Below are 15,152 nucleotides of genomic sequence, written 5' to 3'. Positions count from 1 at the left end.
GCACCACCGAGGAAGCCCTGTTTTCTGGGTTTTGTTTTTTTTTTTGATGGTAGTGATCCTAATGGCTATTAGGTGGTGTCTCGTAATTTTTTTTTATGGTTATAGCAGCTTTATTTTTTAATTGACGAATAGTTGATGTATAATATTATATGTTATAGGTGTACAACATAGTGATTCACAATTTTTAAAGGTTATTCTCCATTTATAGTTATTATAAAATATTGGCTGGTATTCCCTGTGTTGTACAGTATATCCTTGTAGCTTATTTTATACATAATATCTCACTGTAGTTTTGATTTGCTTTTCCCTAATGACTAGTGATGTTGAGCCTCTTTTCATGTGTTTATTGGCCACTTGTATGTCTTCTTTAGAGAAATGTCTATTGAAGTACTTTGCCCATTTTTGAATTGAGTTGTTTGGGGATTTTTTGTTGAGTTTTAGGAGTTCTCTGTATTGATTTTGGATATTAATTCCTTAATAAGTATGTGATTTACAAATATTTTCTCCCATTCTATGGGTTGCCTTTTTACTCTATTGATAGTCTTTTGATGTACAATTTTTTTTTAATTTTAATGAAGTCCAGTTTATCTAATTTTGTTGTTGTTATGTGTGTCTCTGGTGTTGTCCCCAAGAAATCATTGTTAAATCCAGTGTCATGAAGCTTTTATCCTCACTTCTAAGAGTTGTATAGTTTTAGGTGTTACGTTTAGATCTTTGGTCCATTTGAAGTAATTTTTGTATGTAGTCTCAGGTAAGGGTGCAACTTCTTTGTTTTGCATATGGATGTCTGTTTTCCTAGCACCGTTTATTAAAAGGACTGTCCTTTCCCTATTGAATGGCCTTGGCGCCCTTGTCAAAAATCATTTCACCACATATGTGAGGGTTCATTTCTGGGCATTCTACTCTAGTCCATTGGTCTGTATGTCTTTATGCCAGTACTGTGCTGTTTTGATTAGTGAAGCTTTGTAGTAAGTTTTGAAATCAGGAAATGTGAGTCCAAGTTTTGTTTTTTTAAGATTGTTTTGGCTATTCAAGTCCCTGTGACTTTTTTTTTCCTTTACTTTTACATATTTTAATTCATTTTCCATATGACTTTTTGGATGGGTTTTTCTGTTTGGTTAACACATCCATTTGTTGAGTGTGCATTTGCATGTGTGCATGCACACACATGCACATGCTTGCTTAATCTTTCAAGTTCCAGGCATGTTCTGTATTAATCCATGTTATGATTTCTGCAAGAAGTACTGTTTTCTGTTTTGAACCGTAAGAAGTAGATTGGTAAATTACATTAAATCACTATAGAAGAAGCTATTTTTTACAGTTACATGAAACCCAATTATGATTCAGAGGCAAGTGAGATTGAATGACTGTCTGTAATGATTATCCAACGGGCAGGCAGCTGACTATGCATTTCTAAGTGGGGAGGAACATATGACTAAATGAGGATGAGTCAGAACCAAGTATCTCCCAAAGGAATCTGTTAAATAGACTACAGAAATGACTACAACTAAAAGGCAGGGTACATACTTCTTTTGTGGATTATCTTGTTTTCCTGGGTGCCTGTGGCCATCCCAGTATTACTGCTTATCTGCTGATTAATTGGTGTCATTAACTGTTCATTGTCTCAAAAAAATGGCTTCTTTCCCTTGGAAAGAAATTGCCATCTTAAACTTCAGTGGATATATTGTGTGTAAGCAATCAGTTTCTGTGGTGCTGTGTTTCATATTTCATAAGTTTATGTACGTTGGCTTAACTAATTTTTACGATTACCTATGAAAGAGGCATTATTTAGCCTTGAATTTTATATGTGAGGAATCTGAGGCCTATTAGCAATTTTAAATGATTTGTCTCAAATACACTGTTAGAACTAGAGCTTAAGTCCAGGTTTTATCTGCTTCTAAAAGCACATTTAGTTTTTGCTCTTCGCTTGCTGTCTTGGAGTTAAGCATAGTGGTAATATTCCTTTTCTTTAAAAAATAATTATGGTTGATTCTCCTAATTTATGGTAGTTACCGTCTATAAAGTCCCCACAGACATGGAATTAATGAACACTGAACAACTGCTTCCAGGGAAAATACAGAGTTAGACTCCTGCAAGCCTCTGGTCGCAACATCTTCCTCAGCCAGTTAATACATAATCTTGCTTATGTATGTTTTTGTTTAAAGACACCTTGTTTAATATATATTGTTAATTCAACATTAAACAACAAGATGTTGAGCATCTAGGTTATTTGTAACCTTTAGCTATTATTAAAAAGCCCTTAAGAGTGAACAGCCTTGTAATCAACTATTCTGTGTGCATCTTTGATGAAATTTTAGGATACATTCATAGGCATGACATTGCTGAGTCAAAGGAAAAGTCACAGTTTTTTAAAAAATTTTTTATTTTATATTGGAGCATAGTTGATTAACAATGTTGTGTTAGTTTCAGGTGTACAGCAAAGTGATTCAGTTATACATATACATGTATCTATTCTTTTTCAAATTCTTTTCCCATTTAGATTATTACAGAATATTGAGGAGAGTTCCCTGTGCTAGGTCCTTGTTGGTTATCTGATTTATTTGTTTGTTTGTTTATTTATTTATTTTATTTATTGGCTGCATTGGGTCTTCATTGCTGCAATGGGCTTTCTCTAGTTGCATCGAACGGGGGCTACTCATTGTGGTGCACGGGCTGCTCATTTTGGTGGCTTCTCTTGTTGTGGAGCACAGGGTGTATGTACTTGGGCTTCAGTAGTTGCGCCACATGGGCTGAATAGTTGTGGCTCATGGGCTCTAGAGCATAGGCTCAGTAATTGTGGCGCATGGGTTTCTTTGCTCTGCGGCTTGTGGGATCTTCCAGGAACAGGGCTCGAACCCGTGTCCCCTGCATTGACAGGCGGATTCTTAACCACTGCGCCACCTAGGAAATCCCGGCTATTTGTTTTAAATATAGTATCGTGTACATGTCAATCCCAAACTCCCAATCTCTCCCTCCTCCCCACCCTTCTCCCCTAGTAACCATAAGTTTGTTTTCTAAAAAGTCTGTGAGCCTGTTTCTGTTTTGTAAATAAGTTCATTTATATCATTTTTTTTAAGATTCTGCATATATAAGCGATATCATATGATATTTGTCTTTCTCTGTCTTACTTCACTTAGTATGACAATCTCCAGGTCCATCCATGTTGCTGCAAATGGCATTATTTCATTCTTTTTAATGGCTGAGTAATATTCTATTGTATATATGTGCCACATCTTCTCTGTCCATTCATCTGTTGATGGACATTTAGGTTGCTTCCGTATCTTGGCTATTATAAACAGTGCTATAATGAACATTGGGGTGCATGTATCCTTTTGAACTATGTTTTTCTCTGGATATATGCCCAGAGTGGGATTGCTGGATCATATGGTGCCTCTAGTTTTAGTTTTTTAAGGAACCTCCATACTTTTCTCTATAGTGCCTGTACCAATTTACCCTTTTCTCCACACCCTCTCCAGCATTTATTTTTGTAGGCATTTTAATGATGGCCATTCTGACTGGTGTGTGTTGATATCTCATGGTAGTTTTGATTTGCATTTCTCTAATAATTAGTGATGTTGAGCATCTTTTCATGTGCCTCTTGGCCATCTGTATGTCTTCTTTGGAGAAATGCCTATTTAAGTCTTTTGCCCATTTAAAAAAATATTTATTTATTTAGTTTATTTTTGGCTGTTTCGAGTTTTTGTTGCTGCGCATGGGCTCTTTGTTGCAGTGTGAGGGCTCTCAAGTTGTGACTCGCATGCTCAGTAGTTGCAGCGCAGGGGCTTAGTTGCCCCTCTGCATGTGGAATCTTAGTTCCCCAACCAGGGATCCAACCCGCATCCCCTACATTGGAAGGCAGATTCTTAACCACTGGACCACCAGGGTAGTCCAGCTGTCCATTTTTTGATTGGCTTGTTTGTTTTTTTTCATATTAAGCCATGTGAGCTGTTTGTAAGAGGAAAATTCACACTTATTGCCCAAAAAAATGCCTTCCCAGAATTGTTAGCCAGTTCACACTCCCTCTGACAATGGAGTAGAACCTGGTATCTCTCTTCATATACATTATTAAGATTTTTAATTTAAAAATTTTTTTTAATATTTATTTATTTATTTTGGTTGCACTGGTCTTCTGACTGGTGTGAGGTGATATCTCATGGTAGTTTTAGTTGCAGCACATGGGATCTTCATTGTGGCACACAGACTCTTAGTTGTGGCATGTGAACTCAGTTGTGACATGTATGCGGGATCTAGTTCCCTGACCACGAATCGAACTGGACCCCCTGCTTTGGGAGCACAGAGTCTTACTCATTGGACCACCAGGGAAGTCCATAATTTTTACAATTTTTATCTTTTGTTTAGAAATAGTTATCTTGTTTTATTTTAATATTTATGGCCATTTTATTTATTTTGTTTCAGACTTCTTTTTTTCAAATGGTAGTCAGTTTTCCCACCTCCACTGGTTAAGGAAAATATTCTTTTACCATTGATTTGAAATGTTGCCTTTTTCATTTATTAAATACTTGTGTACTTGGTTTTGTTTTTTAATTTTTTAATTTATTAACTTGTTTCTGGCTGCCACAGCACTACTGTATATACACGTATTTCATTGTTATAGATCTTAATAGCTGAAAAGACAGAAAAATACTTTAATTCTCTTGGATAGTCTGATTCTTTTGTATGAATTATAGACTGACTTTGCAAATTCCAGAAAACATTATTTTGAGATTTTACTGGAATTTTGTTAAATAAGGATTGCTTTGGGAAAAATTGGCATTTGTAGTCTTACCATTAGGGGACATGACCTCTCACTAGTTTTTCAGGTCTTTTTCTGTGTTTCAAAAATTATATATTTTCTTCTTATAGAGCTTACCTGTTCCTTATTAAATTTATTCTTAGTAGATACTTTTATGCTATTTTAAAATAAGGGTTTTTTTTTTCATAATTCAAAAAGATACATGTACCAGTATGTTCATTGCAGCACTGTTTACAATAGCCAGAACATGGAAGCCTATATGTCCATCAACAGATGAATGGATAAAGAAGATGTGGTACATACAGTGGAATACTGCTCAATCATAAAGAGGAACAAAATTGAGTTATTTGTAGTGAGGTGGATGGACCTAGACTCTGTCATACAGAGTGAAGTAAATCAAAAAGAGAAAAACAAATACTGTATGCTGATACATATATATGGAATGTAGAAAAATGATACTGATGAACCTAGTGGCGGGGCAGGAATAGAGACACAGACATAGAGAACAGACTTAAGGACACAGGGCAGAAAGTGAGACAGCTGGGACAAAGTGAGAGAGTAACACTGACATATATACACTATCAAATGTAATATAGATAGCTAGTGGGAAGCTGCTGCAGAGCACAGAAAGATCAGCTCAATGCTTTGTGAAGACCTAGAGGGGTGGGATAGGGAGGGTGGGAGGGAGGCTCAAGAGGGAGGGGATATAGGGATATATGTATACGTATAGCTGATTCACTTTGTTGTGCAGCAGAAACTAACACAATATTGTAAAGCAGTTATACTCCAATAAAGATGAAAAAAATAATAAAAAATAAGGGTTTTGGGGTTTTTTTTTCATTGTATCTGCTAAATAGTTACTATTGTAATACAGGAAAGTTGTTGGGTTTTGTGTATATTTTTTTAATACTCAGCCACTTTATTGAACTCATTAATTCACTTTGTTTTTCATTTGAATATTTTAGATTTTTCAGGCAGATAATCTTCAAATATTACATCCAGGTCGTATCTATATGCAACTTTGTTAGAACTGTGGTCTTTAAAAGGAGGTTACAAAGCTGCTGGATCCAGCTCCTTACGATTTTATTACTATCAGTGGAGCATTCCATTAACCTTGAGTTGAATCCTACTTAAGTGTAATGAGTGAATTCAGTTCTAGTTCTTACAGTTCTTTTTGTATGTATTCAGCTCTTCCTTATTAAAGACTTTAAGTTAACTGGTGTTAGAATCTTTTTTGAGGTGGTGGGATATAAATTTTTAAAAATTCGTCATGTATTCCCCTCTGCCCTTATGATAATACCCTGTACAAAATGAGAGGTAATAAACATCTGTTGAATAGGTGAATCTTTTCAAATTGAAAGATTGAAATTTTCAATAGGGAAGTTGCAAGAAACACATTTCTAAATTTCAGCTGTATTTCTATTCTGTTAATCATTATTGAGATATTTACTGAGGGCCTAAGGGGTACTGAACATTTCCTCTACTGTTTTCTCTAATATCTCAATTTATAGGCTAGAGTCACAAGTGTTTGAGCTCTAATAGTTTACTACAAGGAAGTGAAATATTCTTTCTGATTGAAATGGGTTTTTTGAGGGTGAAGTATCTGCTGCTTGCTTTTATCAATAGCTTTGACACTTGGTTTCTGTGTATATTGATGGCTTAGTATTTGCAAATTTACAATTATTCTGTTTTAATTATCTTGAAATTATCCTCTTTAGAACCACTCAATAAAGGGAACTCTTTCTGCTATCACTTTGTACCCTCAATTTCTTTCTTAGTCCAGCTACCTAGGAGCTAGAAACACTGAACTTCCATATAGTATTGTAGAAGAAAGGGCAATTGAAGATGCCACTGCTTATTCCAAATTTAGCTACTCTCAGAATAAGAGACTCCAACTCTCAGAACTATTTTGTACAGGTTGATAAATAGGAAATAACTAAATTCTCTCGTATCCTTCCTCTGACACTTACATTTCAAAACCCAGGGTAACTAAAGTTTAGCTGCTTAAGCAGTTTAGTCCCTTTACTAAATGAAGGGTATTTGTCATCTCTCAAGTTATGTGCTACAAAGACCTTCGTGTCTGAGGGAAGGGGAAGATTTGTATTTTTACTATCATAGTTGAATCCTTTTCCCCTTGTACACCTTTTTGAGAATTTGCTGAAAGCGTTGGACTTCCTTAGAAAAATGCACATGAGCACAAACACACATTTTTACACAGAATTTTGGGAGGTTTCTGGTCTTCTTGAAACTTATCCATAAACCCAAACTCGTATAGGTTCTCTCAACTCCAGACTAGGAACTCCTGCCTTAAATAAGAACATTGCTAAAAGTTATGAGTGACCTAAGATCCTGTAACATGATACTTCGAAATCTGATGCAGCCAACTAGGGGAAATTTTTATTTGGGGGCCTGTAACACCCTTTAGCCACTAGGCTGTTTGCATGTTTTCCTCTTTCTTCACTGGCAGTTCATAGGCTCTGTTCTGCTGGATTGTTCTCTTCTGTCCAGCATCTAAAAGTTGAATTTCCTTAAGATTCTTCATGGGTCCCCCTCTTTTCTCCTTCTTACTGCTTGAGTAATCTCTTCCTTTCCCCTGGATTTAAATACCAGTGTGTTGTTGATGGCTGCCAGATTTATATCATCAGCCCCTCTCTCTTAACAGAGTGCTAGAATCCCACATGCAACTACTGTCTGCTCAAAAATCTCCATTTACATGTCTTATAGATGTCACCTATGTAACAGATAAAACTTATTGCAAATATTTTTATAATAGCTCTATTGAGATAAAATTCATAGACCATAAAATTTACCCTTCACTAAATTAACTAAAAAGTTCAGGGATTTTTAGTATATTCACAGAATTATGCAGCTATCACCACTCTCTCATTCCAAAACATTTTCATCACCCTGAAAAGAAATCCTGTACTTAGTAACAGTCACTCCTCATTTCCCCCTCCCCTTAGCCCCTGGGAACTGCTAATAACCTGTCTCTGTATTTGCCTATTTTGGACATTTCGTATAAATGGAATCATATAGTATGTGGCCTTTTTCTGGTTTCTTTCACTTAGCATAATGTTTTCAAGGTTCATCCATGTCGTAGCATGTATCACTACTTTATTCCTTTTTAATGGCTGAATAGTATTGCATTATATGGATAGTGCCACAGTTGGTGCGTATATGTTTTTGCTGAAGCTCTACCTCTACAATAATGTGGAATTTAAAGCTACAGAATGTGAAGAAAAAAAGTGATATCGTATAATTTGGATTGAAATAACATCACAGATACTGGTACTTAGAGCTTGAGCTGATTAAAAAATTGTGCGATACTTTTACCTTATTTCCAAAAGAACACAAAACGTGAGGCTGTAATTACTTTTAACTTTCTGTGAAGTCTTAAACACATCCTCTGACTTTTTTACTTTTGGAAAGATAAGCAAGCAGTTTTGTTATTTTTATGCATGATTAGCTGAAAGCCATGTTAAAGGCTTTATGGAATCCATTTTATATAAAACATTTAATTGTTCTAGGACAATGGGTTTAAACCCTAGGTTATATTCTAATACATTTTCTTTTCACAGTTTGAAATAAACCATCATTATTTTCAGTGAAAAATGTCTTGATTTTTTTTTTAATATTTATTTATTTATTTGGTTTTATTGGGTCTTAGTTGCGACAGGAAGGCTCCTTGTTGCAGCACGTGGGCTCCTTAGTTGTGGCATGTGAACTCTCAGTTGTGGCATGCATGTGGGATTTAGTTCCCTGATCAGGAATCAAAGTCAGATCCCCTGCATTGGGAGCGCGGCGTCTTATCCACTGCACCACCAGGGAAGTCCCAGTGTCTGAATGTTTAAATGACATTATTAAATTACATTCCAAAATGCCAAACTGTTAAGAGAGAGTTTTATTTTCTTCGTACTTCAAGATTTGGTATTCATGAATGTATGAAAGTGCCAGACATTTACTTTGTAGGCCTACACGTAAAACTGCATTTATTTAAATGTGAACATCTAAATCACACAATCATCTAAATACTATTTTAAATTACAATTCCAGGCACTAGCCTTGATTATGAACTGTAGCCAGTTTCTGAACTCATTTAGGAATTTTCCAAAGCAGATCAGTGGTTTTCTTAGTCATGAGAGAACTTTTATAAAGAAGTAATAAATCAGCTTTTTAAAAATTTGGTAATTTCATAAGGAAAAATTTTTTTTGACTATGCAAGTTAATATGAATAAGCTGGATAATAGAATCTTTGAATCTAGAAGATGTTAAATCATTGATGAAGAGTATAGAATCTGATCATGAAGTTGGCCTTTCTCTGCTATGAGATGAGGATTATATTTATGTTTAGTGTGAGAATTTAAAATAATGAGGTAGATGGATAGGTAAAATGTTATACTCCTCATTGTGTAGCACCCCCTCCTCTGTTGGAAAGAGTAAGTGAGAGTCTTGATTAGGGGATGAGGTAAGTCAAGTTATATTGATAGGCAATTAAAAGGGTTATCTTAGGTTTAGTGAGGTATTGAATGTGAGGTTGTCACAGTCACTTGTCCAACTAGGTGCACACCAGCGGAGTTTTAAATTCACAGTGTGGAAAGGAATGAGTACTTATCAGAACGAAAGGAAACGTGTGGTTAAACGGTTTCAGCTATAACTGTAGACTGTTTCCCTTGGTCCAAATGGGAGGAGAAATGGAAACATATATTTTTGGCTTTTTTTCCAATATCAGTAGAAATTGATTCAGCATGGTTTATTGGGGCCCTTAACAGGAAAAATAGTTGTGTTTAGTAGTGAAGGGGAATGACGTAAATATGTGCTAAGAAGGCATACGTATGTCCTCTAGGTTTTGTTTTATAGGTGTCTCAGTAGTCATTTTTCTTGCATATTTATAATTACTGACAGTCAGTCTTATTAAACTACTCTAAAAAGAAGAATGCCTCAAGATTTTTTTGTTGAAGAAACTGCTGAATTGAGTAAAGAAAAAGGTGATGGTTCTAGCTTTTTCCTCAAAATGAGAAGCTGTCTTACTGACTTTATATAATTATAGGTAATAATGCCAGTTTTAGCTCACAAAAGCACTGGGATTATCCGAAGAAAATATATTTGGTATAGGCAGATGAAGAACCTTATTTATAAAGATATATTGAATAACCTGGAATTTTGAAACCTCATTGCAGTCCTGCATCCTCTGCATTTAAAAAATCTTAAGGCAGTAGATGATGAAAAAAAAAAAACCAAGCTGATTTTTATTCAGAAGCCCATGTTAAATGAGGTAGAGGAGACCTAAAATAATGATGTTGGGGTTTTTTTGAAGTTACTGTTAGAATAGAGTGGCGTTACAATGAGGGAGATTGTAAGAACTAACAAAATTTCTCTTTTCTTCTCTCTTGTATTTTCTTACTGTATCACAGTAAATACTCACCTCAGGCTGATAGCGTTTGCACCTTTCCTTTCCTGATGGATCCTTAATTGCTCTTGAGAACAACTGTATTTTCAGACAATATGAAAAGTTATTTGGTGATCAAAATGAAAGTGATTTAAATTTGGAAATCAAACCTAAAGTAACATTTGCTCGAGGGTTATTTACTTGAAACAGAAGAATTCTCTTGTGTTTAGTATGCATAAATAAATGTATCAATTAAGGTTCTTTGGCTAAAAGCTGTAGAAATCAACTCTGGCTAACTTAAAAGTAAAAAAAGAAAGAAAAACAAAAGAGCATTACTTATCAGGAATCTATGAGGTAGCTTATAAAACTGAAAGGAAATATGCAGAACCTGACCCTGGGCCTTACCAGGTATCCAAATAGAAACAGTGTGTGCTCTCTTCAGAGGCCAGTGAATTCCACCTGTTTTACATCTTTATGTCTTCCTACTTAAGATTCAAAAATTGAGGCAAAGTACATGATTGTCCTAGTAGCTTCAGCTGCAAGAGAAACAATGTCTACTTCAAATATCACCTGACTAGAAACAGTTTTTACAAAGTCTGTAAAACTTCCTTTTAAAAATAATCTGGGGGCTTCCATGGTGGCACAGTGGCTAAGAAACCACCTGCTAATGCAGGGGACATGGGTTCGAGCCCTGGTCCAGGAAGATCCCACATGCTGTAGAGCAACTAAGCCCATGTGCCCTAGAGCCTATGTGCCTCAACTACTGAGCCCACACACTGCAACTGAAGCCTATGTGCCTTGAGCCGTGCTTCGCAACAAGAGAAGCCACTGCACTGAGAAGCCCGTGCACCACAATGAAGAGTAGCCCCTGCTTGCCACAACTAGAGAAATCCCACAACAACGAAGACCCAACACAGCCCCCCAAAAAGATAAAATTAACTTTTTTTGAAAGAAGATGTTTTAAAAAAATAATCTGTAAAAGTTGTGACTAGAAGTAAAATCCTGGTAATTAATTTATAGAATTTAGTCAGTAGGCTATGCTCTATATACTTTTCTACAGTTCTTAATTTTATAATTGTATTTATCTTTTTTCCCCAGATAAAACCAGTTTTCATAAGTAAGTTTATCCTTTGTTTTCTGTGTGTCTGATGGCTTATCTTTGGTTTTCATCCTTCTTTTCTGTGTCTTAGGTGTATTTGAAGGCTCCCATGATTCTGAATGGAGTCTGTGTTATCTGGAAAGGCTGGATTGATCTCCAGAGACTGGATGGTATGGGCTGCCTGGAGTTTGATGAGGAGCGAGCCCAGGTAGGGTGACTTCAGGCTTTACTGACTCTGGTCCCTGTATTTACCCCTAATCTTGCCTTTGTCTGGAGATCTGTTTTACCCAGTCTTTAAGAGTAAGTATACAGTGCTGCCCTGGGATCCTCAGCTGGTCTTGGCCCTGCAGCTTTCAGGGGAGGCTGCCTGGAGGAGGTGGAGACGGTGGTGGCAGTGGTGTGTCCCTGGCCCCCCTGGACTGCTGCTTCTTTACTGCCAAGTCTGTCCATCTCTTCATCCATCCTTGGGGGTCCACAATGGCCACCTTCAGCCGCCAGGAATTTTTCCAGCAGCTCCTGCAGGGCTGTCTCCTGCCTACTCTTCAGCAGGGCCTTGACCAGATCTGGCTGCTCCTTGCCATCTGCCTCATCTGCCGCCTCCTCTGGAGGCTTGGGTTACCATCCTGCCTGAAGCATGCAAGCACCGTGGCAGGTGGGTTCTTCAGCCTCTACCACTTCTTCCAGCTGCACATGGTTTGGTTCATACTGCTCAGCTTTCTGTGCTACTTCGTGCTGTTCCTCTGCCGACACTCCTCCCATCGCGGTGTCTTCTTGTCCGTCACCATCCTCATCTGCCTACTCATGGGTGAGATGCACATGGTGGACACTGTGACATGGCACAAGATGCGAGGGGCCCAGATGATTGTGGCCATGAAGGTGGTGTCTCTGGGCTTTGACCTGGACCGGGGCGAGGTGGGTGTGGTGCCCTCGCCCTTGGAGTTCATGGGCTACCTCTGCTTCGTGGGCACCATCGTCTTTGGGCCCTGGATATCCTTCCACAGCTACCTGCAGGCTGTCCGAGGCCGTCCGATGAGCTGCCAGTGGCTGCAGAAGGTGGCCCAGAGCCTGGCACTGGCCCTGCTGTGCCTTGTGCTATCCACCTGTGTGGGCCCCTACCTCTTCCCCTACTTCATCCCCCTTGACGGTGACCGCCTCCTTCGCAAGTGGCTGCGAGCCTACGAGAGTGCCATCTCCTTCCACTTCAGCAACTATTTTGTGGGCTTTCTATCTGAGGCCACAGCCACGTTGGCGGGGGCTGGCTTCACCGAGGAGAAGGATCACCTAGAATGGGACCTGACGGTCTCTAAGCCACTGAATGTGGAGCTGCCCCGGTCCATGGTGGAAGTTGTCACAAGCTGGAACCTGCCCATGTCTTGTTGGCTAAATAACTATGTTTTCAAGAATGCTCTCCACCTGGGGACCTTCTCAGCTGTGCTGGTCACCTATGCAGCCAGCGCCCTCCTGCACGGCTTTTGCTTCCACCTGGCTGCGGTGCTGCTGTCCTTGGCGTTTATCACTTACGTGGAGCACATCCTCCGAAAGCGCCTGGCTTGGATCCTCAGTGCCTGTGTCTTGTCGAAAAGATGTCCACCAGACTGTGCCCATCAGCATCGTTTGGGCCTGGGGGTGCGAGCCTTAAACCTGCTCTTTGGGGCCCTGGCCATCTTCCACATGGCCTACTTGGGTTCCCTGTTTGATGTTGATGTGGATGACGCCACAGAGGAGCAGGGCTACAGCATGACATACACTGTCCACAGGTGGTCAGAGCTCAGCTGGGCCAGTCACTGGGTCACTTTTGGATGCTGGATCTTCTACCGTCTCATAGGCTGAGGCACATCTTGGACCCCCAGAGCTCCCTCAAGAACCCTCCTCAGGGTGCCAGCTCTGGTGGGAGATGAGGGAAGGCCCTCTCTCTGATTTTTGACCCCCTCTCCATTCTTGACCCCCTTTTCCCCAATACCCCTACACACACACACACACACACACACACACACACACACCATTTCCATGCCTGTCAATCCCCACCACTGTACCATAAGGTGGGAAGGGAATGGTCCCTGCTGGGGCCTAGGGTAGGGGTGCTTGGGGAAGCAGAGGGGGAGATCCAGGGCCTCCCTGCCTTTCTTGTCTCTTTTTATATACAGTTTGTTATTATCAAATAAAATTAGGAAATATTTTTTTGAGAGTAAGTATAGAAAGTCTCATGTTCTTTACTATTGAGGAATTCTGAAGAAATTGAGACCCAAATTTTAGTCCTGGTTTGCGGAAGGTTTTTCCTTCAGTGGTTCTAAAATGTATTGGATTACCACTGTGTGCTAAGTGGGGCACTTCAAAGTGCATTAGATGGTTCTGTTTAATATTTATTCTGGATCTTTAGCACATTATGAGGGGGGGAAAAACCAGTTTAAGATAAAATGCAGGAGCGGCACTTTTGAAATGGCTGAGTGAGGAGCTTGGCAGATTCTCTCTCCAAAAAAGCAATTATTAAACTTAACAAAATTGTAAACAAACAAGCAAAAACCCATTTAAGGTCTCCGGAAATTAACCAGAGGACATATATTGAGAGGCATTTATTCAGACAAAGCTAGTGAATTTCAGTAAGAACAGTGATAGTCTGGCATTTTAGTCAGGAGCTGCTCCCATTTTCTCCCTCAGTTCTTTGGTTCCTCAGGTTCTACCCTGGGCAGGCAGGGCAAGCCATGAGGACTGGCAGCTCTGCTGTCGCATCAGAGGGAGCTGACTTTATTTAGAGCAGCACCTGGAAGAATACACGCCCAGGGCTGTTACTGAAAATAATAGCAGTCTCTGTGGCAAACAACTGGGGAAAGCTAATGTTGCAGGAAGCAACAAAATGGCAACTCGCTAGAAGTTTATCAGTGAAGTCTAGGGAAAGAGATAGCTAAAGTAAACCCTATGAAGATCACACTTACCTCTCATGGTCCAAAAGGTTGTATACATGTACAAGGCTATACCTCTTCAGGAGAGGACAAAGCTGCTACCCTGAAAGCTACTAGTCCCTGGCTGAATACAGGTTAGTCTGATAAATTCCCTGCACTTTGAAAGTATTCCCCCAAGCCACACACAGATCCCAAGGCAAAGGATTGGAAGCCTTCTGGCTCAAGGTGTTTAAGCAGAACTTCTGACCAATCATTGGCTGACCACTAAGTTATCCTGACCCGGGGCAACTCTAAAAAGCAAAGCTTAGAAAGAAAAAAAACTAAGCAGTGACATCAGAGGCTGCACACTGCTGGGGAAACAGACTCCACAAAATCAGTCAAGTCACTAAGTAGACAAACAGGCAGCAACAACAAGCTGAAGGCAGGGTGAGAATTCAGAGTTGCTACAGTATATTATCTAAAATATCCAGTTTTTAACAGGAGATTATAAGATGCAAATAAGCACAAAAGTGTGACTGATACTCGGGGAAAAGCAAGCAATAGAAACTCTTTGAGGGAGCTCAACTGATGGTTCTTAGTGACAAAAGACTTAAAAGCAATTCTTTTTCACTGTGTTCAAAGAACTAAAGGAAAATTTCTTCCTTTAAAGACTTGAAGGAAAGTTACAGCAGTGACTCATCAAAGAGAGAATATTAATAAAGAGATCTAAATTTTTTATAAAAAATCAAGTAGAAATTCTAAAATTGAAAAGTACTGTAACAAATGAAAAATTCACAGACTCAACAGATTTGAGCTTGCAGAAGAATTAGTGAACTTGAACATAGGTTAATAGAGATTATCTAGTCTCAAGAACAGAAAGAGGAAAGAACAAAGAAAAGCGAACAGTATCAGAGACTATAGGACACTAGCACACAGACCAACATGTATGTAGTAAAAGTTCCAGACGAAGAGGAGAGAAAGGGGCAGAAAGTATATTTTAAGAAATAATGACTAAAAACTTCTAAATTTGATGAAAAA

The 15,152-nt window shown here is 38.8% G+C and overlaps 1 protein-coding gene across 3 annotated transcripts in view; it reads left to right on the top strand.

Moving 5' to 3' along the window:
• CBFB (core-binding factor subunit beta) overlaps positions 1 to 15,152 on the top strand; it is a 57,212-nt gene that overhangs the window by 22,757 nt on the left and 19,303 nt on the right. For 2 of the 3 annotated variants that reach the window (XM_057711004.1, XM_057711005.1), the window contains exon 4: positions 11,330 to 11,446. In XM_057711004.1, the coding sequence (XP_057566987.1) occupies positions 11,330 to 11,446 (117 nt within the window). Of the gene's footprint in view, positions 1 to 11,329; positions 11,447 to 11,787; positions 14,608 to 15,152 lie in introns of those variants that run through there. The other variant, XM_057711003.1, reaches the window with a different exon arrangement.

The sequence above is a fragment of the Hippopotamus amphibius genome, chromosome 16 (genome assembly GCF_030028045.1).
Source record: "Hippopotamus amphibius kiboko isolate mHipAmp2 chromosome 16, mHipAmp2.hap2, whole genome shotgun sequence".
Lineage (NCBI taxonomy): Eukaryota > Metazoa > Chordata > Mammalia > Artiodactyla > Hippopotamidae > Hippopotamus > Hippopotamus amphibius.
This window is presented reverse-complemented; position numbering and strand designations above follow the sequence as displayed.